General features: G+C 43.2%; 2 protein-coding genes across 3 annotated transcripts in view; both read left to right on the top strand.

Moving 5' to 3' along the window:
- LOC108932765 (cGMP-dependent protein kinase 1-like) overlaps positions 1 to 13,061 on the top strand; it is a 101,191-nt gene extending 88,130 nt beyond the window's left edge. For both annotated transcript variants that reach the window (XM_018749336.2, XM_018749335.2), the window contains exons 10-18: positions 7,914 to 8,010; positions 9,984 to 10,123; positions 10,650 to 10,739; positions 11,021 to 11,162; positions 11,762 to 11,925; positions 12,119 to 12,241; positions 12,323 to 12,385; positions 12,684 to 12,750; positions 12,944 to 13,061. In XM_018749336.2, coding sequence (XP_018604852.1) covers positions 7,914 to 8,010; positions 9,984 to 10,123; positions 10,650 to 10,739; positions 11,021 to 11,162; positions 11,762 to 11,925; positions 12,119 to 12,241; positions 12,323 to 12,385; positions 12,684 to 12,750; positions 12,944 to 13,042 — 985 coding nt within the window. In that variant the 3' untranslated portion in view covers positions 13,043 to 13,061. The remainder of the gene's footprint in view (positions 1 to 7,913; positions 8,011 to 9,983; positions 10,124 to 10,649; positions 10,740 to 11,020; positions 11,163 to 11,761; positions 11,926 to 12,118; positions 12,242 to 12,322; positions 12,386 to 12,683; positions 12,751 to 12,943) is intronic.
- Positions 13,062 to 17,951: 4,890 nt separating this feature from the next.
- LOC108932720 (dickkopf-related protein 1-like) lies at positions 17,952 to 19,709 on the top strand. The gene is made up of 4 exons (XM_018749285.2): positions 17,952 to 18,149; positions 18,342 to 18,483; positions 18,920 to 19,057; positions 19,177 to 19,709. The coding sequence occupies exons 1-4, from the start codon at positions 17,952 to 17,954 to the stop codon at positions 19,428 to 19,430; spliced, it is 732 nt and encodes a 243-aa protein (XP_018604801.1). The 3' UTR covers positions 19,431 to 19,709.
- The last annotated feature ends 1,583 nt before the right edge of the window (positions 19,710 to 21,292 follow it).

The following is a 21,292-nucleotide window of genomic DNA, read 5'->3' as shown; positions in this document are numbered from 1 at the left end:
TCCAGACTTCCCTCTCCCCGCACACCTCCTCCAGTTCCTCTGGGGGAACCCCAAGGCGTTCCCAGGCCAGCCGGGAGACATAGTCTCTCCAACGTGTCCTGGGTCTGCCCCGAGGCCTCCTCCCAGTGGGACAAGCCCGGAACACCTCCCCAGGGAGGCATCCAGGAGGCATCCGGAACAGATGCCCGAGCCACCTCAACTGGCTCCTCTCGATGCGGAGGAGCAGCGGCTCTACTCCGAACTCCTCCCGGGTGACTGAGCTCCTCACCCTATCCCTAAGGGTGCGCCCAGCCACTCTGCGGAGGAAACTCATTTCTGCCGCTTGTATCCGCGATCTCATTCTTTCGGTCATGATCCAGAGTTCATGACCGTAGGTGAGGGTAGGAACGTAGATCGACCGGTAAATTGAGAGCTTCGCCTTACGACTCAGCTCCCTCTTCACCACAACAGACCGGTACAATGACCGCATTACTGCGGACGCCGCACCGATCCGTCTGTCAACCTGCCGCTCCATTTTTCCCCCACTCGTGAACAAGACCCCGAGATACTTAAACTCCTCCACTTGAGGGAGCAACTCCCCCATAACCTCCCCAGTGCACGCTGCAAGTCTTGACTTGATGAAGCCAACAGGACCACATCGTCCGCAAAAAGCAGAGACGAGATCTCGCGGCCACCAAAACAGACACCCTCCGTTCCCTGACTGCGCCTAGAAATTCTGTCCATAAAGATAATGAACAGAATCGGTGACAAAGGGCAGCCCTGGCGGAGTCCAACATGCACCGGGAACAGGTCTGACTTACTGCTGGCAATGCGAACCAAGCTCCTGCTCCGGTCATACAGGGAACGAACAGCCCGTAGCAACGAGCCCCGAACCCCATAATCCCGGAGTACCCCCCATAGGATGCCACGAGGGACACGGTCGAATGCCTTCTCCAGGTCCACAAAACACATATGGACTGGTTGGGCAAACTCCCACGAACCCTCCAGCACCCTAGTGAGGGTATAGAGCTGGTCCAGTGTTCCACGGCCAGGGCGAAAACCGCATTGCTCCTCCTGAATCCGAGGTTCGACTGTCGGTCGGATTCTCCTTTCCAGTACCCTGGCATAGACTTTCCCAGGGAGGCTAAGGAGTGTGATCCCCCTGTAGTTGGAACACAATCTCCGTCCCCCTTCTTAAAAAGAGGGACCACCACCCCAGTCTGCCAGTCCAGAGGCACCGTTCCCGAACTTCACGCGATGCTGCAGAGGCGTGTCAGCCAAGACAGCCCCACAACATCCAGAGACTTGAGAAACTCGAGGCGGATCTCATCCACCCCCGGAGCCTTGCCACCGAGGAGTTTTTTGACTACCTCAGCAACTTCAGCCAGGGTAATGGACGAGTCCCCCTCCAAGTCCCCAGCCTCAGCTTCCTCTACGGAAGGCGTGTCGGAGGGATTGAGGAGATCCTCAAAGTACTCCTTCCACCGCCCGAGAACATCCTCAGCTGAGGTCAGCAGCGCACCACTTCCACTGTCAACAGTGTTCGTGGAACACCGCTTCCCCCCTCTGAGTCGCCGGATGGTTTGCCAGAATCTCTTTGAGGCCGACCGAAAGTCTTCCTCCAATGGCCTCACCGAACTCCTCCCAAGCTCGAGTTTTTGCCGCGGCGACTGCCAGAGCCGCGCTCCGTTTGGCCCGTCGGTACCTGTCAGCTGCTTCAGGAGTCCCATGAGCCAGCCAGGCCCGATAGAACTCCTTCTTCAGCTTGACGGCATCCCTTACTTCCGGTGTCCACCACCGTGTTCGGGGATTGCCACCGCGACAGGCGCCGGAGACCTTATGGCCGCAGCTCCGAACCCCCGCCCCGACAATGGAGGCGCGGAACATAGTCCATTCAGACTCGATGTCCCCCACCTCCCTCGGGACCTGGTTGAAGCTCTGTCGGAGGTGGGAGTTGAAGACCTCTCTGACAGGGGCCTCCGCCAAACGTTCCCAACAGACCCTCACTATGCGTTTGGGCCTGCCAGGTCTGTCCAGCTTTTTCCCCCGCCATCGAATCCAACTCACCACCAGGTGTGGTGATCAGTTGACAGCTCAGCCCCTCTCTTCACCCGAGTGTCCAAGACATATGGCCGAAGATCAGAAGAAACGACTACAAAGTCGATCATCGACCTCTGACCTAGGGTGTCCTGGTGCCAAGTGCACTGATGGACACCCTTATGCATGAACATGGTGTTCGTTATGGATAAACCGCGACTAGCACAGAAATCCAATAACAACTCACCGCTCGGGTTCAGATCAGGGAGGCCGTTCCTCCCAATCACGCCCCTCCAGGTATCACTGTCGCTGCCCACGTGGGCGTTAAAGTCCCCCAGTAGAACGACAGAGTCCCCAGTGGGAGCGCTTTCCAGCACGCCCCCCAGGGACTCTAAAAAGGCTGGGTACTCTACACTGCCGCTAGGCGCATAAGCACAAACGACAGTGAGAGACCGTTCCCTGACCCGAAGGCGCAGGGAGACGACCCTCTCATTCACCGGGGTAGACTCCAACACATGGCGGACTGGGGGGCTATTAATAAGCCCACACCAGCCCGCCGCCTCTCACCTTGGGCAACGCCAGAATAGTGGAGAGTCCACCCTTGATCGAGAAGAGTGGTTCCAGAACCCAAGCTGTGAGTGGAAGTGAGCCCGACTATATCTAGACGGTATCTCTCAACTTCCCGCACCAGCTCAGGCTCCTTCCCCGCCAGTGAGGTGACATTCCAAGTCCCAAAAACCAGAGTTGGCGCCTGAGGTTTGGGTCGGCCGGGCACTCGGCCCCGACCACCGCCCAAATCACAATGCACCGGCCCCTTACGGTTTCTCCGGCAGGTGGTGAGCCCACCGAAGAGCGGCTCCACGTCATGGCTTCGGGCTGAGCCCGGCCAGGCCCCGTGGGCATAGACCTGGCCACCAGGCGCTCGCATGTGAGCCCCTCCCCCAGGCCTGGCTCCAGGGTGGGGCCCCGGTGACCCCATAGCAGGCGGGGTAAACAAAAGCCTTGATTTTTTCTTCATAAGGGGTTTTTGAACCGCGCTTTGTCTCGTCTGTCATCCAGGACCTGTCTGCCATGGGAGACCCTACCAGGGGCATATAGCCCCAGACAACATAGCTCCTGGACTCATTCAGGCACTCAAACTCCTCCACCACGGTAAGGTGGCGGTTCACGGAGGAGCCAGAACCATGTCCTCGATGGATATTTCAAAGTTGGTCACTCCATGGAGATGGCGCTTCTGGCAGTGTCTGATGCTCTCCAGTTGGCAAGAGCCGCCTTCCTCTCTTTGGTCCTCATCCTCCTCGATCTGTTTGCAGCATTTGACACTGTCAACCACCGTATTCTACTCTCCTCTCTTAGTCAGCTTGGGATCGAAGGAGTGGCACTAAGATGGTTTGAGTCCTACCTATCTGACAAATCCTATCAAGTGGTCTGGCAGAGCTCCTGTCCTTCTCTTGTAGCCCTCTCAACCGGTGTCCCGTAGGGTTCCTTACTGGGTCCTCTTCTCTTCTTGAGCTACACTTCCTCCCTTGTTCCAGTAATAGCCTTCCATGGATTCAAATACCACTGCTATGCTGATGATACCCAGCTCTTCCTCTCCTTTCCACCTGCCTGTCAAACATATCTGCATGGATGTCTCATCACACCTCCAACTCAACCTCTCCAAAACAGAGATTCTTCACCTCCCAGCTGGCCTGTCCTCCTGTCAAAATCTATTGATCACCTTGACATCTCACTCGTTTTGCCTACTTCCTCGGCTAAAAGTCTGGGAGTGACAATTGACTCAAGTCTATCTTTCACTCAGCACATCGAAGCCACTACATGGACCTGCAGATACAGTACATTCTGCGTAATATCCGCAGGATCTGCCCTTAACCTCACAACTGACTCTGCCCAACTACTTGTCCAGGCCATTGTGACATCCCGTTTAGCCTACTGCAATTCTCTCTTGTGTTACCTTCCCACTACTGCCATCAGACCTCTGCAGCTGATACAGAAAACTGCTCTACAAGTTGTATTTGACTTGCCAAAGCATTCTCATGTATCTCCCCTACTCATTTTTCTGCATTGGCTTCCTGTAGCTACCCGGATCAATTTCAAGACCCTGATTATTGCTGGAGTGGGGTGCGGTGGCGCAGTGGGTTGGACCACAGTCCTGCTCTCTGGTGGGTCTGGGGTTCAAGTCCCGCTTGGGGTGCCTTGTGACGGACTGGCGTCCTGTCCTGGGTGTGTCCCCCTCCCCCTCCGGCCTTACGCCCTGTGTTGCCGGGTAGGCTCCGGTTCCCCCGTGACCCCATATGGGACAAGCGGTTCTGAAAGTGTGTGTGTGTGTGTGTGTGTGTGTGTGTGTGTGTGATTATTGCCTACAAGTGCATCAATAAAACTGCGCCTAGCTATTTACAAGACTTGATCAACTGCTACACCCCAACCAGACTGTTTCACTTGTCTACTTCTGCTTGCCTGGTGGTCCCACACATGAAAGCTAAAGCATGGAGGTTCTCAGTTCTGGCTGCATTGTGGTGGAATCACCTCCCCCTCTCATTCAGAACTGCAGAAACTCTGTCTACATTCAAGAAGGGTCTGAACACTCACCTTTTCTGGACTCACTTCACCCATGATCTCTCAAGCTCATGTACAGTGTAAAGTTCATGCACTGTGACTTTATGATCATGCCCAGATAAGCTTTTACACAGCCGCTACTCCTGTAATGTATGTAAATGTTTGTGTACCTTTAAAAAAAATGTAGGGAGGTGATCAGGAATAGTCTATTTTGAGTTTTGTGCACTTACTTGTGCGATGGACATCCATGCATAAAGTGGAAAGAAAGAAACTAGGTTTACTTAAGAATCACATGGCTGTAATTATGGCAAGATTGGATATGTCAAATTTTAATCCTGAAGAGTGCCAGTGATGTCACAAAAATGTATAATCATTGAGTCCTTGGAGGGCAGCACAAAGACTCAGTGGACAGTGTTGATGAGCAGCAGCTCTTTGGTCATCAATTTCAGCCTTTGTGGAAGGTCGAGTTCTGGTAGTACTAAGTTTACATAAAGTCCCCATACATACCAGTGTTCTCTTATTTACCAGCATTGCCCGTCACACCAAAGAGCAGTGCTTGAACCCACCACTTTTACATTAAGGGTCTTGTGCTCTACTGACTGAGGTAGCCAAGCTAAACCATAATATTCAAGGACTCTTTTAGTCACAAAGAAGAGTAGTCCAGCCTATGATGAAATGCTGGGGACTGAACCAAGGACCTCATACACACAAAGCCTGTGCACAATCACTGAGCTACATTCCACTGAGTACAGTGTATATTGGGATTGATTAAAATCTTCCTTTGCATTAGGTGTTATCAAGACTATACATATTATAACAACCGGTTTGGGCAGGAGAATGCATCCATTGTAATTGGTTGAATTTGGGTGACGTACGGGGAATATAAGCGGGTGATTGCATCTGCCAGATGAGGAGAAAGTCTGGGGGGTGCTAAGCAGGCTGGTTTGGGGTGTCGGTCGTTGAGGAAAAAGGGTCCTTGGACCGAGAGCATTATGTCCTTGTGTGTCGGTGTTCCAGTAAACGTTCCTAATGAACGCTGCTGTAATTTTGTCCTCAGTGGCAGATTTAGGCATGGGCGACAAGGGCAGCCACCCAGGGTGGCATCCTACTGGGGGCGGCACGGGGCACCCGCGCAAAAAAAAAAAGAATGGTTTTTACCGCTTATTTGCACGTCAGGTCTGCGCAGACCATTCGGCATATGACATCAAAGTACCGCGGGAGCGTCTCGCGAGCAGACTGCACCTCCATATGCTTTTGAATCGCTCTTGCGGTACTTTGATGTCATAAGCGGCTCTCACTGCGCAGCACAGGCACTCTATGAAGTCGAACACACACCTCTACTCTTACTAAGAAATACGAGAAGGGGTCGGGGTTAGTTGACATCACCTCAGGGCATCCAATCAATGGCAACACCTGAGGTAATATCTTCAAGGAGAGCAGGAGGGGAGGGGGGAGCGAGCGAGAGAGGATTTTTTGGTGGGGTTGGGGGGCGCTGAGCGGGGGTTCACCCAGGGCACCATACAAGGTAGAACCGCCACTGTTTGTCCTTAACTTGCCATTTTCCAAATACCACAACTGCAGTACATTAGTATTTAATTATTCAGTTATTCAGTTGATGTAAAGCATTTACAGTTTTCCATCAGATTGATTTAGATGGATTAAATTGGTTTACAAACTGAATGTTCCCAATGTTGTGCTTATTTACCATCACCTCCCTTCCATCCTTTTCCTAGAAGGGCATGTTTGTTGAAGATAATCAAAGCACCCTGGTTAGATGTAAATATATATACTTAAAAACACTGTTGGCTTGTCTAAACAAAAATTCAAAGTGATGACTTGAGGAAGATAGCCTTTTACTGTGGTGGCTGTCTTAGCTACCAGCTGGCTTTAGCTGTTGTCTCCCGCTATGACTGGCTCTGCCCTCCTGGACTTTGGTCAGGTATCCTAGAACTGTCAGGACGGTGAAGGGACACTGGAAATGTACAGCTTGTTTTCTGTGGTTCTTCTGGGGTGTCTGACAGGTTATACTTCCACAGAACCAGTGTGATTCCCACACAGTCAGTCCCAAAACCAATACCAAAGGTTTTTCACATCAAACATTATTATATTTATATAGTAATTTATCTATACTTATTTAATAATCATCACTATACATATCACATTGCATAAAATATTATACATATTGTATACTGTATTGCATACAGTTTTTGAAGTAGAACAATTCAGCACTGTTGATGTTTTAAAACTGACTTTGGAGTTGCTAGAAGTAAAAAAAAAAATAGCAATAGAATTATTAAAAAACTAACTAGTTCTCTGACTGAGCTAAACAAATAATCATTTTCTGCAGACAGAAAGACCATTTTAGAACTGTTTCCTTGAATGAAACTTGAAAAAAACAGTTTCCTTGAATAAAAGTATTCTGGGTGTACATCAGGTTTCAGTACAGATGTCTAAAGGCAGCTCCAAGACCATTTATTTCTGGAACATTACGGCAAATGGTTTAAATGGAGTACCCTTGCTAACAAGGAGTACCGCTATGTGCCCAAGCTAAAAATAACACTATTTTTAACCAGCAAGGTGTAGTGAAGACTAGTACCTGTCAGGACACAAACTTGGACATATGTTGATATAGATTCCAGCCCATGCCTGACTACTGGTTTCTGGCAGACTGTGTTTTTGGCGTGAGCACATTGGACAGCCACTACACCAAATAACTTCTCCTGGTACAGACATCTCATTTTCACACACCTTGTAGGCAGAATGTCTAAAACAGTGTAATATTACACATTATAAAGACTGGCAAAAGCCACCTACCTCTCCTGCTTGTGGTGTTTTTTGTGGGACCACAGTGATTGCAAGATGCTTCTTGTTCTGATAAAGAAAAGGCAGCAGCCTCTTGAGTATTCCTAGTCCTGTTCTACAAAGTCCACACCTACATTTATATTTCTTTAGCAGATGCTTTTCTCCAAAGCAACTTCCAATGAACTCTATGTATTGTTGTCTTCCCACACCTTATTCACTAAGGTGACTTACATTGCTAGATACACTACTTACAATGGGTCACTCATCCATACATTAGTGGAACACACACACACTCTCTGTGTCACTCATACACCATGGAGGAACCTGAACAGCATGTCTTCGGACTGTAGGAAGAAACCAAAGTATCCGGAGGAAACCCACGCAAACATGGGGAGAACATGCAAACTCCACACAGACTGAGCAGGGATCGAGCCCATGTCCTCTCACACCACCCAGACAGCGGCATTACTCACTGTGACACCATGCCACCCTGAAACTCACACCTCTAAAAGGTTTCCCCTTTTCATCTTAAAAACTAGACATGAAGCAGAGAAGGCCTTTTTCTTCAACTTGAACTTGACTGATTTCAACATCATCGACACATTGGGTGTGGGAGGATTTGGCCGTGTTGAACTGGTATGATCTACTCATTCAGTACATTTATTTTTTTTTTTGTTTGAAATGCTATGTATTTAGGGGGGTGCGGTGGTGCAGTGGGTTGGACCACGGTCCTGCTCTCCGGTGGGTCTGGGGTTCGAGTCCTGCTTGGGGTGCCTTGTGACGGACTGGCGTCCCGTCCTGGGTGTGTCCCCTCCCCCTTAGGCCCTGTGTTACCGGGTAGGCTCTGGTTCCCTGCGACCCCGTATGGGACAAGTGGTTCTGAAAGTGTGTGTGCTATGTATTTTTCAAATTATGTATTCGCTATCGTATTATTCATAAAGTTACTATGTATTAAATGTTCTGATACGCATCTGGAAAAATAAAAGGTAGGTATAATACTCTAGTTACAACATTTGTGACTTACAACAACCTGGACTTACAGAAGTCCCATTAACCTTTCCAGTCTATCGCAAGGCACCCCAAGCAGGACTCAAACCCCAGACCTGCTAAAGAGCAGGACCCGGCCAAGCCCACTGAGCCTCTGCACCTGCCTCCCTAAAGTTATTATTTTTTTAATCTAAAATGGCTAGCAAGCAAATAAGTGACTGTTCCAGTGACACTGAAAAGAAAAAGCGTAAGACAACAGACGGAGTAAATGAAAGTGAAAATAATCATGCAGCATGAAAATATAATATTCTACTGTATTTGTATTATAATCCTATATTAGTATCCTTTTAACATGAATAACGTAGAAGTACTATAAAAATATATGAAAGGCCATTATACAATGTAGTATTCATGCATGTTAATTGTTTATATATCCTTGTAGTGCGCAGAGATTTTTGGAACAGACTTCAGTTGTAAACCAAGGATCACCTGTATGTCCACCCATTCATCCATTTTTTCAGAACAAATAAGAGAAATGTATAAATTTCCTCAACTATACTGTGATGAATATGTTTAAAGTTTCCCTGTGATTTTTTGTGAATTAATGAAACACTAAAAAATTAATAATGGAATTGCAGTACATTGCTCACTGCAAATAAATCCTGTAATTAACTGCAGTTTAGACTGAAGCTGCTTATACACAAGCACAGAAAGCACCACCCACATTACTGAGACTGGGAAAAATGTCCCCTGGTAGTTCAAAGTTGACTGTCCTCAACTATTTTGAGTGCTCTAGTGCCCACAGTGAAAACAAGTCTCCTTTTGCCAGAGGCATCTTGTTCACTTTTGTGTGGACCAAGGCTAGACAGCAGGGTTGACTGACAAATAATAATGTCTCAAATGAGTAATTTTAGGAATTCAGCTCAACCATTCCCTGCAGTTCAGTTTCACATATAGATCGTGAGTCAAATGCTATCATAAGGAAGGCGGGTACATACAAAGCATAAACTTGGTTGAAATAGCTTTAATTACGGATGTGAGATAAGCACCGGGATGACTGGTGGCTCAGTGGGTAGCGTTGCCACATATCTAGGTTTTTGGGTTTGATTCCTGCTCCAGTTCTGTCTGTGTCATGATTTGCATGTCCTGTCTGTGTCTTTACGTGTTCTGGGTGAGCGCTCTGATTTCCTCCCAGACTCCAAAATGTAGTGTTTGTGAGAATGTAGGTCTTTACTGCAAAAACATTATTTCTCACGTTGTCTGGTTAAATAAAAACAAACAATGTTTATGTTTTTCATTTGCAGCAAACAAAATATTCTATAATTTGTCTATATCCATAATAATCACTGCTTATATCTACAGATCAGTGATGTATAATGAATGATCTGGTTACGGGGGGTGCGGTGGCGCAGTGGGTTGGACCACAGTCCTGCTCTCTGGTGGGTCTGGGGTTCAAGTCCCGCTTGGGGTGCCTTGCGGCGGACTGGCGTCCTGTCCTCGGTTTGTCCCCTTCCCCCTCTGGCCTAACGCCCTGTGTTGCCGGGTAGGCTCCGGTTCCCCGCGACCCCGTATGGGACAAGCAGTTCTGAAAAGGTGTGTGTGTGTGTGTGATCTGGTTACAGGTACAACTTAAAAGTAATGAAGCTAAAACATTTGCCATGAAGGTCTTGAAGAAGCAGCACATAGTGGACACACGGCAACAGGAGCACATCCGCTCAGAGAAGCAGATCATGCAGGAAACACATTCTGACTTCATTGTGAGGTACAAGACAGAACCCTACGGAAGGTGCCTAGAGAGAGCTCCATGCTCAAATGTTGCAAATAAAACTTTACGAAGACTAACAACATTTGCATATTTAGCAAATAAAGTATTTTAATGTTGTGGTCTACACCAGAAGTTCCCAATAAACATGTGGATGTATGAAGTGTTGAAATTTCTCCTATTTTAGAAATTGTCATTTAATTTGCATTACAGTTCTAATGAATTCAGGTGTATATGGACATTCTACTGGAAATTACTAGAAAGTACTGCATGATTATACCTGTGATAAATTGTAAGCTTTTGACCCTGAGCCATCTCTCTATGTATGTCGATATATTTACAATTTCTCAGAGTACTGTCTCTGTCTATATGCTGTTGTGACCCTGTGCTGTTTGTTAAAAAAATTACAGTGATTATTTGCATTTCTGGTGGTATCTCAGCACAGGGAATGTAGAAGTGTGTTTGAGGTAGTTATCCTGCATGCACAATGGTGAAACACTATGAATCTGTTTTTCTCCTTTCCTAGACTGTACAGGACATTCAAAGACAGCAAATATCTGTACATGTTAATGGAGGCATGTCTTGGAGGAGAGCTGTGGACCATCCTTAGGGACAGGTATGGAAATGCACACTGTACTGAGTGTAAAGCTCTTAGGATTAAGGTTGAGGGTTACAGTTTACCATTCCTCTTCATCACAGGTTACACTGACCATCTTGTTACAGGTCTGTACATTGCAATCCAACATACTTCTGTAACATTTGCAATGGTTGTCAGTTTCAGGTTTTGCCATAATTCAACAGACTCAGTTCATTCCGATGGATGTATTGTTGAGGTGCACCTGTGCAGTATGTACTGCTGTCCAACATTTATGTATTAAATAATTTCTGAATTTTCAGAGGTTCATTTGAAGACTCCATGACCAGGTTTTACACTGCGTGTGTAGTTGAGGCTTTCACTTATCTGCATTCCAAAGGCATAATCTACAGGGACCTCAAACCAGAGAATCTCATTTTGGATCACAGAGGTTATGCAAAACTGGTAAGGGACACCAGTGAAACCAGGGCCCTTGAAGAGTACTTTGCATGGAGAAGTGTGGTGCAAAAAAGAAAAGCATTAAAATCTAAGAAAGATAATCTAAGTAAGATTATAGATTAGAGATTATAAGATTATTTCAGAAAGAACATAGAACTAGCATAACACTGATAAAGTCTAATGTATTGATAAATAAATGATACAGAAGTAAATAAAGAAAAAATACATGTCAAATTTGTGCATTAATGGTGGCATTTATGGAATATAAATTAAAAAGTCCATTTACATTTACATTTATTCATTTAGCAGACACTTTTGTCCAAAGTGACATACATTTCAGCAAAAGTACAATTTATGCATTATATTAAGAGAAGGAGACATAGCTGCAGACATGTGACTCAAGCAAAGTGTGACTCAAGCATTTGTAATCAGTTTTTGTTTTCTTCAAAACTACATGTAGTTTTGAGTGCATTTTGGGTTTCAGCTAGTTCATCAAGGGTATTATATCCCTTGGATAGCACAGTGGAGGAAATATTGCCTAATCCCTCAAAGTGTGCTACGGTGATTTGATTGGCTGACTCCTATGAAAACCCCCATCTTTGCAGGTGGACTTTGGTTTTGCCAAAAAGATTGGTTTTGGGAAGAAAACCTGGACATTCTGTGGAACTCCAGAGTACGTGGCACCTGAGATCATCCTGAATAAAGGACACGACATCTCGGCAGATTACTGGTCCCTGGGCATTCTCATGTATGAACTCCTAACTGGCAGGTAAATCAGTGACTGTTGTCTTCGTTTATTTAACTGCTGCTGGAAATCACTGTTTTACATCTTATGACCCTATCTGAAAACCACCTTTTTCATACAATACTTTATATACCTTGCAATCTAAATGAAGACAGATACATGTAAAACATGTATCTGAAAATATTGTGTATGAATATTTTCTTTCTACACTTTCCAGTCCTCCATTTTCAGGGCCTGATCCTATGAAAACATACAACATCATACTGAGAGGAATTGACATGATTGAATTTCCAAAGAAGATTACCAAAAATGCTGCCAATTTAATAAAAAGACTGTGCAGGTGCGTAGAGAGCAGTGAATAGTTCCTTCTAAGATCAAAGATAATATTCCAGTCAATTATTTAACTAATGTATTCCTTTAGGGACAACCCTTCTGAAAGGCTGGGAAACCTGAAATATGGTGTGAAGGACATTCAGAAGCATAAGTAATGGATTTTAAAAATTCCTAATAGGATGAAACTTAGTAACAATACATGTTCCCATGCTGAAACCGGATAATGTTAAGGACAGCAGGTTCCTATGTGGTTATGAGCACAGTCATATGACCCTAAAATATCCCTGCTGTATTTCTCACTAATGTTTTTATCTCTTTACTTTAATCTGTGTCCTCCTATATGAAAGGGCCAAATTTAAGATGTTTTGAACAAAAGTGTCCACTATGCAGCAAAACAATCATAATGTGACTCAGTTACTGAAACTGTTACTCATTGGTGTTCTTTCTAGATGGTTCGAAGGCTTTAACTGGGATGGCTTGGAGAAGGGAACACTAAACCCGCCTGTCATTCCCAATGTGAGTACACATGATGCATTACTGAAACTTTCTTCTTAATGTATGGATAGAAATAGAAATAATTAAATCATAAAGTGTTCAGTACAATTAACTAAGGTGATTGCAGCATAATCTACTGTTGCACTTTTATGGCTTTGGAGCTAGGTTTGTATTTGAACAAATCCCTCTTGACTTTATAATATTAAAAAATCAGGTCACATCACCGGTTGACACAAGTAACTTCGACAGTTTCCCTGAGGAGAACGACAACCCACCTCCGGACGACAACTCTGGCTGGGATGCAGACTTCTGATCACTCTTTCCTGCAATGGCTCACAGTGTTGCTGTGGCAACTTCTGAAGGACCAAGACAGCCTGCAAAAAATTAAATGAACAGCCAGAGTCTGCATCACCTAGATGCCTACCCAACATGGAGCCAGAGCTGGTGGTTGAAGAACAACAGTATCAACAGTAACAACAGTACCTGTATCTGAACTTGACAATTCTGACACAGATGATGGATTAAAGCAAGTGATTCCAGTCAGTTATCAAGGAAAGAACCTTACATAGTTTTGTCATTATGCTGTCTGTGTTCTTGAAGCATTATTTTAAGTAGGGTCAGGAAATATGTTTAATTGTCAGGGTGCTCAAATTTTGAATGCTATGTACATCATGCACATTAATTTACACACCCTTTACGCATAGACTCATATTCACACACACAAAAAAAATTCTGTGACAACTGGAGTCATCCACACATCAAAAATATTTCATGGTTGTTATGCTTTAGCAGTGCTTGAGTCATCAAAGGAATTACATCTTACAGTATTTCTTTGTAAAGCATGGATTCACTTGAATCAATGAAATATTGATGACATTTTGGGCCCTTGGTAGTATGCATTTGATTGTGTGATGCATCGCTAAGTGTACCAGCAGGTGGCAGGCTTTACACAAAAAAATGACACGAAATTGGACCGTAGAGGTAGATTTTAATCTCGGACATTTCACACAAAGCCAGGGATTCGGATCACGAAGGTGCATTCAGATAAGCACAATGGCACATTCTATCACTTTTGGTACAGTGTACTCCGCATTTAGTTTTTTGGGGTTTTTTTACTGCGTTCACAATTTGTGTCTGCAGATTTTTGTCATTTCGTCACCCCGTGTTGCGTCACTTGACTGCTTCAGAACTACATACTGTATAATACTTTAGAATTTGCTAAAAGGCATTTGAGATAGATAGATAGATAGATAGATAGATAGATAGATAGATAGATATACTTTATTGATCCCACAAGGGAAATTATTATGTTACAGCAGCAAAATACAAGTCTGAAAATACTGCAATATAAAAAATATAAATACAAGTATATAACATTTTATACATGATTTCCCATACTCTACAAAATTCAATGTTTATGAGAAGTTTTTTTTTGTAAAACAAATTTTCAAAGTATCAGAGTGGTTTTTTATTATTATTATTATTATTATTATTATTATTATTATTAAATCGGGAAAAATATCAAATAGTGGTTATTATCAACTCTACCAACACTTTCTTATTATTGTAGTAAAAAAAAGTTGTAGTACAAAATGTTAACTGTACAAGTTGAATAACACTATTGCAAGTGCCTTAAATCAGATATAACCAAAAAAGAACTGACATGTTCTAATGCTGCATGACAAAGAAAAACACCTCAAATCATTATCCACTCAGAGCTCTTGTATGATTGGTTTGTCTATTTATAAGACCTTGTGTATATTCAGTGTCCATTTTAAACAACATAAAATGACACACTGTATCTTTGCGGTTAGGCTGTAAAATGGATTATTAATATAGGTATTACCTCATTTCTGTGAAATGTAAACTTTGTGCAGGCTTCATTTAAATGAGGAACATTACATATCACCTGGCTGGACATATTTCCTACTTTGATGAGTGTCCTACTCAGTTTTTTTCCTCACATGCAAAAGACATGACTGCACTGAAAATTTTCATAGGCTGACCTCTCCTTAACCTTCAGGTGGGAGGTAGATTTCATGTAACTAATGGGAAAAAATCCTGAATCTCAAGCAAGAGCCACAGAGTCAAAATGTGTCAATCACTAAATTAAGCATGTTATAATCTACCTTTTGCTGATGGATTCATAAATGATTTTCAGGCTGTTTTCCCTGCATATACAGTACATAGAAAATCCTAGTGCTAAAAGAATTGCCAAGCAAGGATGTAGGTCTCATAAAACATTACTAATTAAAATTAAACTAATATGCAAACACATTATTTTCATAATCCCCTTAAAAGATAAAAGTATTTACAGAATGTAAGTGAAATGGAGGAAGGCTCCATTGAAACATTTCCCAGTGAAATATTAACAATTTTTCTGTTTATGAGAAAAAAAAAAAAATTGCACAGTTACGACACCACATAGCACAGCAGGGCTTTTTCCAGAAATGTACATAATATGTACATTACGGATGTACATAAACATACAGTGTAGCTGGAAGCAAAAACAAAGTCTAGACAATGTCCTCATCACACTGTAATACTATATAAAAGAGTATTGTTCAGTGCATTGTACAGTGGGATGGCTACATGTAGATGCTCTGTGAATAAACTTGATTTATGCAAATTGCCTTGCATGAAATTTTTTACATACCGTACTTGCTGTTGATGTTCCGTTATCATTTTACGGTATTCAGATCTTACGCTGAATTCTTTATTACCTGCAGAGTGCCGGTCAAAAACTTTGTAATGCTAAAATAAAAACAAGTTACTTTTGTTTGGGGCACACACACATTTACATACATACATGTCTATGTGTGTTGTTTAAATGACAAATAACCAGTTAAGTGCATTCCTCTCTGATGCTGGTTCCCTATCCCAACTCTCCACCAACGTGAACAGACCAGCTATTAACATAAACAATAAAAGTAAGTCAATTATGCTTGGCATTTCTGAAGGAACATTCAGGTTTGTGACTGACAGTAGGCCCAGTTTGGATTTACATATAAACACATTTGTATTTATTCATTTAGCTGACACTTTTCTCCAAAGAAACTTACAATTATTAACTCATTCATACAGCTGGGTAATTTTACTGGTGCAATTCAGGGTAAGCATTGTGCTAAAGGGTACTGCAACCAGAGGTAAGGATCAAACTTGTAATGTCTGGATGCAAAGGCAGTGACTCTAATCACTACATTACCATCTGTCAAGTGGTAAACACATCCACAGAGTTTGGAAATCCACTTTAAACTGCATTATTAGTAGGCACTTCTGTGCTGTTCTTTCCCCGTTTACCTTTTATCAAGTTTATGCTTGCCGAACCCAATCGACTCAGACTGCTAATTTGTATTGTGCCTTGCACTGTATATAATATCTTTTATATCTATTGTATACAAGTAATTATGATGACTCATCACAAGAAGTAACCCATTCTCAGAAACAATTGTGCTTTAATACACATACACACACACACATTTTCAGAACCGCTTGTCCCATACGGGGTCACGGGGAACCGGAGCCTACCCAGCAACACAGGGCGTAAGGCCGGAGAGGGAGGGGACACACCCAGGACGGGACGCCAGTCCGCCGCAAGGCACCCCAAGCGGGATTCGAACCCCAGACCCACTGGAGAGCAGGACTGTGGTCCAACCCACTGCGCCACCGCACCCCCTTTGTGCTTTAATATTTACGTTTATTCATTTATCAGATGTTTTTCTCCAAAGTGGCATACATCTCATAGAAAATACAATTTGTGGATTACATTAAGAGAGAGAGACATAGTTGCAGACATGTGCTTAAGTAAAGTTAGTTTCTTTCCACCATATGCACCAATGCTCATCACACGAGTATATATATTTATGTGTGTAGCAGAGAATATAATAATTTTATGCTTTTAAATACATTATTTATAATCTGCAAGACAGAATGTTTAGTTCAAAATTAAAGCCCCTATTAACATGCTAAAAAGAACTCTGAAGATGCAGCCCAAAGGGTCATCTTTCTTACATTTATTCATTTAGCTGATGCTTTCCTCCAAAGCCACTTACAGTATTAAGGTTACAATTATTTACACACTTACAAAGCTGAGGAATTTTACTGCTGCAATTTTATAGTAAGTACCTTGCTCAAAAGTACAGCCAGAGGTGGGGATCAAACATGTGACCTTTGGATCCAAAGACAGTAGCTCTCACTACTACACTACCAACTGTCCATAGGGCTTCTTCACCAAACTTCACTTAATTCTCTATATAAGCCTTAGTCTAAATATTGTTTACATTAATACAAAAACACCAAAGCCGCTCTGTTTTATTAATTTTTGTAAATAAATAAAATAGTTGCCATGAAAATAAAAGCTGAATATCCAGGGATTTTAAAGTATGTACATGTATCTTTGTTGTGTCACCATTTTATCTGAAGTGATCCCATGTTCCACTGGGAGATTGAGAGGGTCACTGACTCATTCTCTCAGTCATTTTGTTTAAGCTAAGGGTTTCAGGGGGAAATTGTAAAGGAATAAAGTACAGGTATTCAGAAGAACTGTCTTTCGATACTTTATATATGTAGTCTTCAATTTACTGATATTTTTCTTCAGAGCAACTTGACAATGTTTTACTCATTTATACAGCTAACAACAGTCATTTTCTTGGAACGGTTCAGGTAAGTACCTTGTTCAAGGCTACTACAGCAAGCAGTGGGTTTGAGAGCAGGACACCACCTTTAATCACTACACTACCTGCTGGCCTCTATCTAACTATGTTATTATTTGTTTAAAAATGTTTGTCTATGACTACCAAAACAATAAATACAAAGTAAAGACAGAGCGGTAACTGGCACAAAAGGTGTATCTGTCACAGTGTTCGTGTTGATTCCTTTTGCTTGTTGCAGCCAGCGACATCTAAGTTGATTCATTGAGACAGCGACCGAACGGGGCGAAAAAAAAACTCAGTCTTGTTGTGAAACTTCACGATGACAATTAAATGTCCCGCAGACAGTGTGTTTCAGAGTCCATCCCCGCCCTGTCGAATACACACAGGGGCGGGAAGAACAACGGCGGCACGTGTATAAATCCGACACCACAACTCCTCAAGAGCAGAACATCCCAAAGCCTGAAGCAGACCATCCGAGCGAACACGTTCCCGCGGTAAAGACCATTGCCTGCCAGGCTTTCCACCGCGCTCCGGATGACGAACACAACCCTCTGCCGCCCGCCGCTCGCGATGCTGCCCGTCTCGCTCTCCGTTTTCTTGGCTTTGTGTGTCGCTCCGCACCGCCTGCCGGCTCCCGTCCACAGCGAGCCCGTCTTGCTCCACTCGAACGTGATTAAAAACCCCCCCGGCGGGGTCACCCACCTGGACGCGGACGTCTTAACCCTCGACATCATCGGCCACCAGAACATCGCCATTGAGACATTGCAGGTAAGAGAAGAATCATGTCCTCTTTCATCAGAGTACATTAATTCTCCCTTTCACAGAGACTAGATAGTTATATCATTTTATCATAATTGCATTAAGGATATACTCATATTTATTCTACGGCATAAACATACCCACCGCTCTTGTGGTCCAAGTCCACTCCGCGTAACTCTTTAGCGTCTTTCCAACACGCAGACTTTAAACTGTGGAAGTGACCAGGAATGCGGGCTGCAGGAGTACTGCAGCGAGAGCCGTGGCTCTTGTGTGCCCTGCAGGAGGCGCCGGAAGCGCTGCTCACGACACGCCATGTGCTGCGCGGGAAACCGCTGCAACAACGGTGAGGTCTGCTGATGCGCTGCCACTGAAATGCTGCAACAGCTGTCGTGCAACTGTCCCCCCGCCGCCAAAGAAAATCTGCACTTTTATAATTAGTCAGTGCTGTTAACCTTCATTTAACCAAATGCTAGACAATCCATTTTACAGTGATTTTCGCATTTGTACAGTGCTCTTGAGTCTTAACCACTGCTCTGCACAATGATCCATCTATTAAAACATTTAATCATGCTATGCTGGTCCTCAGTGGATGTTTATGGTGCCTTACAGCTTCTGACATGTGTGCTTGGATGTGAATTTGAATCCAGCTCAGTCTTTATTGGATTTGAAGAACAAATACTTCTGTACCCTCTTTTTCCCATGAAAGTCTCATGAGTGGTCACCATAGTTCCACTTCATAGAACTTTCTCTAACCTTACCTTACCTCCTTGCGGTTCTAGGAGTGTGTTTCCCCAATGATCTTGATACAGCTCAACAAGCTGGAGCTGATGGCCTTTCTGTTAATTTTGCCCATGAGACCAGCAATTACACAGTTGAGCGCAATCTCAGGAATACATCACGAAGACAGTCACTAAAAAGTATGTGGGATGCATTGTTGACTACCTATCATTTTGTAAGTGCTTTATTCTGAGAGAGAAGAAAAATCACTTTACAATTGGTATGAAGTTGACTATCTTGACTTTTGCTGGTTCCCCAGGTCTGGAAGGTGAGACTTGCCTGAGGTCCACAGACTGTTCCAAGGGGCTCTGCTGCGCTCGTCACTTCTGGTCCAGAATCTGCAAGCCTGTGCTGACAGAGGGTCAGGTCTGTACAAAGCACAAGAAAAAAGGTACCCATGGCCTGGAGATCTTTCAGCGCTGCAACTGTGGGGATGGCCTTGCATGTCGGGTACAGAAAGGAGATGTTGTCAGGCAGTCTTCGCGAACCCTCCACACATGCCAAAGACGCTGAGAAGATTGAAATCCAATGAGGATGCATGAGCCTTCGGAAAGTCAAAAAGGATTCAAACTTTTTTTGAAGAGTGCTTTCAAATGCTGAAGAGGGACTGCCACATGGGAGACTTATGTTTTTTTCTTATCATGTTTTGATCTTCAAAATAGCAGATGATTGTTGCGTTTGTTTCTCTTTTTATGGAACTGAAAGCCCATGAATATTGCAGTAAATTACTGTATTGTAAATAGTGGAATGTAAGTGGCACTTAATCTATTTAAACTGGCAATTTCTATCGATACCGACAATCCAAGAAAAAGTGCTGCATGATTTGACTTTATCAGTTTAAATTAGATGAACTTGTTATGTAGAGGGAGGTATTTATAAATGTATCTTTATTTTACAGAAGTCAAAATATTTAATTCTTAAAACATACATGAGTTTATTTGATTTTTCATATGGCATTGTCAAGCATGTGTTTTGGACAATATATGCATTTAAAACAGTATTTTCATACATTCAGCACTGAACAGACAAAGTAGACATGGATGACATATACAAATGATTTTCACGTCATGGAGAAGACTGGTGTGTGGGGTATCTATCTGAAGTGAGAGGGTGTAACTTTTCAAATGGTGACCCTTTGGTAGAATGAATACAAATGGTTGTAACTTAATAGAACATTTATATATTGGCATAAGGTTATTGCTGTGATGTTTCCTTACATTCTTTGCATCCATATTGACAGTATAAACTTTAACCTGAGTGATTTGTTGATGACTTGCACTCTGATGAAAGGACTAGCCAGTCTGCTTTAATGAAATAATGTGAATTTATTATTCAAATAGTAAATTAATTGTATAACTCCTGCATATTTTTAAGACAAATGTTAGCTAACTCAAATGTAAGTTCAGAGTGTAAGGAAAAGTAATTATTTAGCAGGTGAGCTTTTTTCATAAATAAATTGCTGAACTAAAATAGCCTTGCTTTTCAGTGGTCTAGAAAATTAAAGATATGTTGTTGATATGCAAGATATGTTGGAAAAAGGAGAATGGGAGATATCTGAAAGGGAAATCTGGTACTTTCCAACTTGCCTGCATCTCCCAAGGGAAAAGCTTATTAATTTTTTGTCAGATCCACAAAAAAAACATACCTGGAGAGATTCTTAAGTCTTATATAACGGTATATACTGGAATTTTAAAGTCACCAACAAGACATGCAACACACAGACACAGAATGCCAAATGCAAAAATTTCAAAATGGATTTTTGTAACCCAACGGACTTTTTTTTGCTATCCAAACCATTTGTTTGAATCTGTTTTGAAAACGTAGCCCACCCACTCAATTCTGTTTTTTTATTCATTTCTTTTTTTTTTTTTTTTAAAGCATGGTGAATCGGTGGTGTCTACAACAACACAACTTTGGGGATGCTTCTACCGTTGCTTCTCCAACTGCGGGGTATGACTCCCGCTAGGGTGAGGAGAGGCCCAGTTAGCGTCGTGTAGTTATGCTGTTATTGAGTATAATAATAAACCTCTCAAGCATCACACTTAGCAGACTCAGCGCCTTTACCACAAGAAGAACCGTACACACAGAATTCAATCAATGTCACAACACGCAGATTAAATAAACCCAAAGAATATTTTAAATGAAAACTACTAATGATCTACACATTACAGTACTATCAACGACAGAAAACGAACACTTCTAGCCAGGTTTTTTTTTTATATGACTCAGTCTCTGGTACCGTCTCGTCGGGCGCACTTGCTGGATCTCCTTGTCCACCACCGAAGGAAGTACTCCGCCATAACGATCTGCTGTCAGGGTACGGCACTATTTCGTACGATGCAGGAAACCGACAACGACCTGTCCTCACATCCACT

The sequence above is a fragment of the Scleropages formosus genome, chromosome 4 (assembly GCF_900964775.1).
Source record: "Scleropages formosus chromosome 4, fSclFor1.1, whole genome shotgun sequence".
Lineage (NCBI taxonomy): Eukaryota > Metazoa > Chordata > Actinopteri > Osteoglossiformes > Osteoglossidae > Scleropages > Scleropages formosus.
The sequence above is the reverse complement of the archived record's forward strand: the minus strand, read 5'-3'. Positions and strand labels throughout refer to the sequence as shown.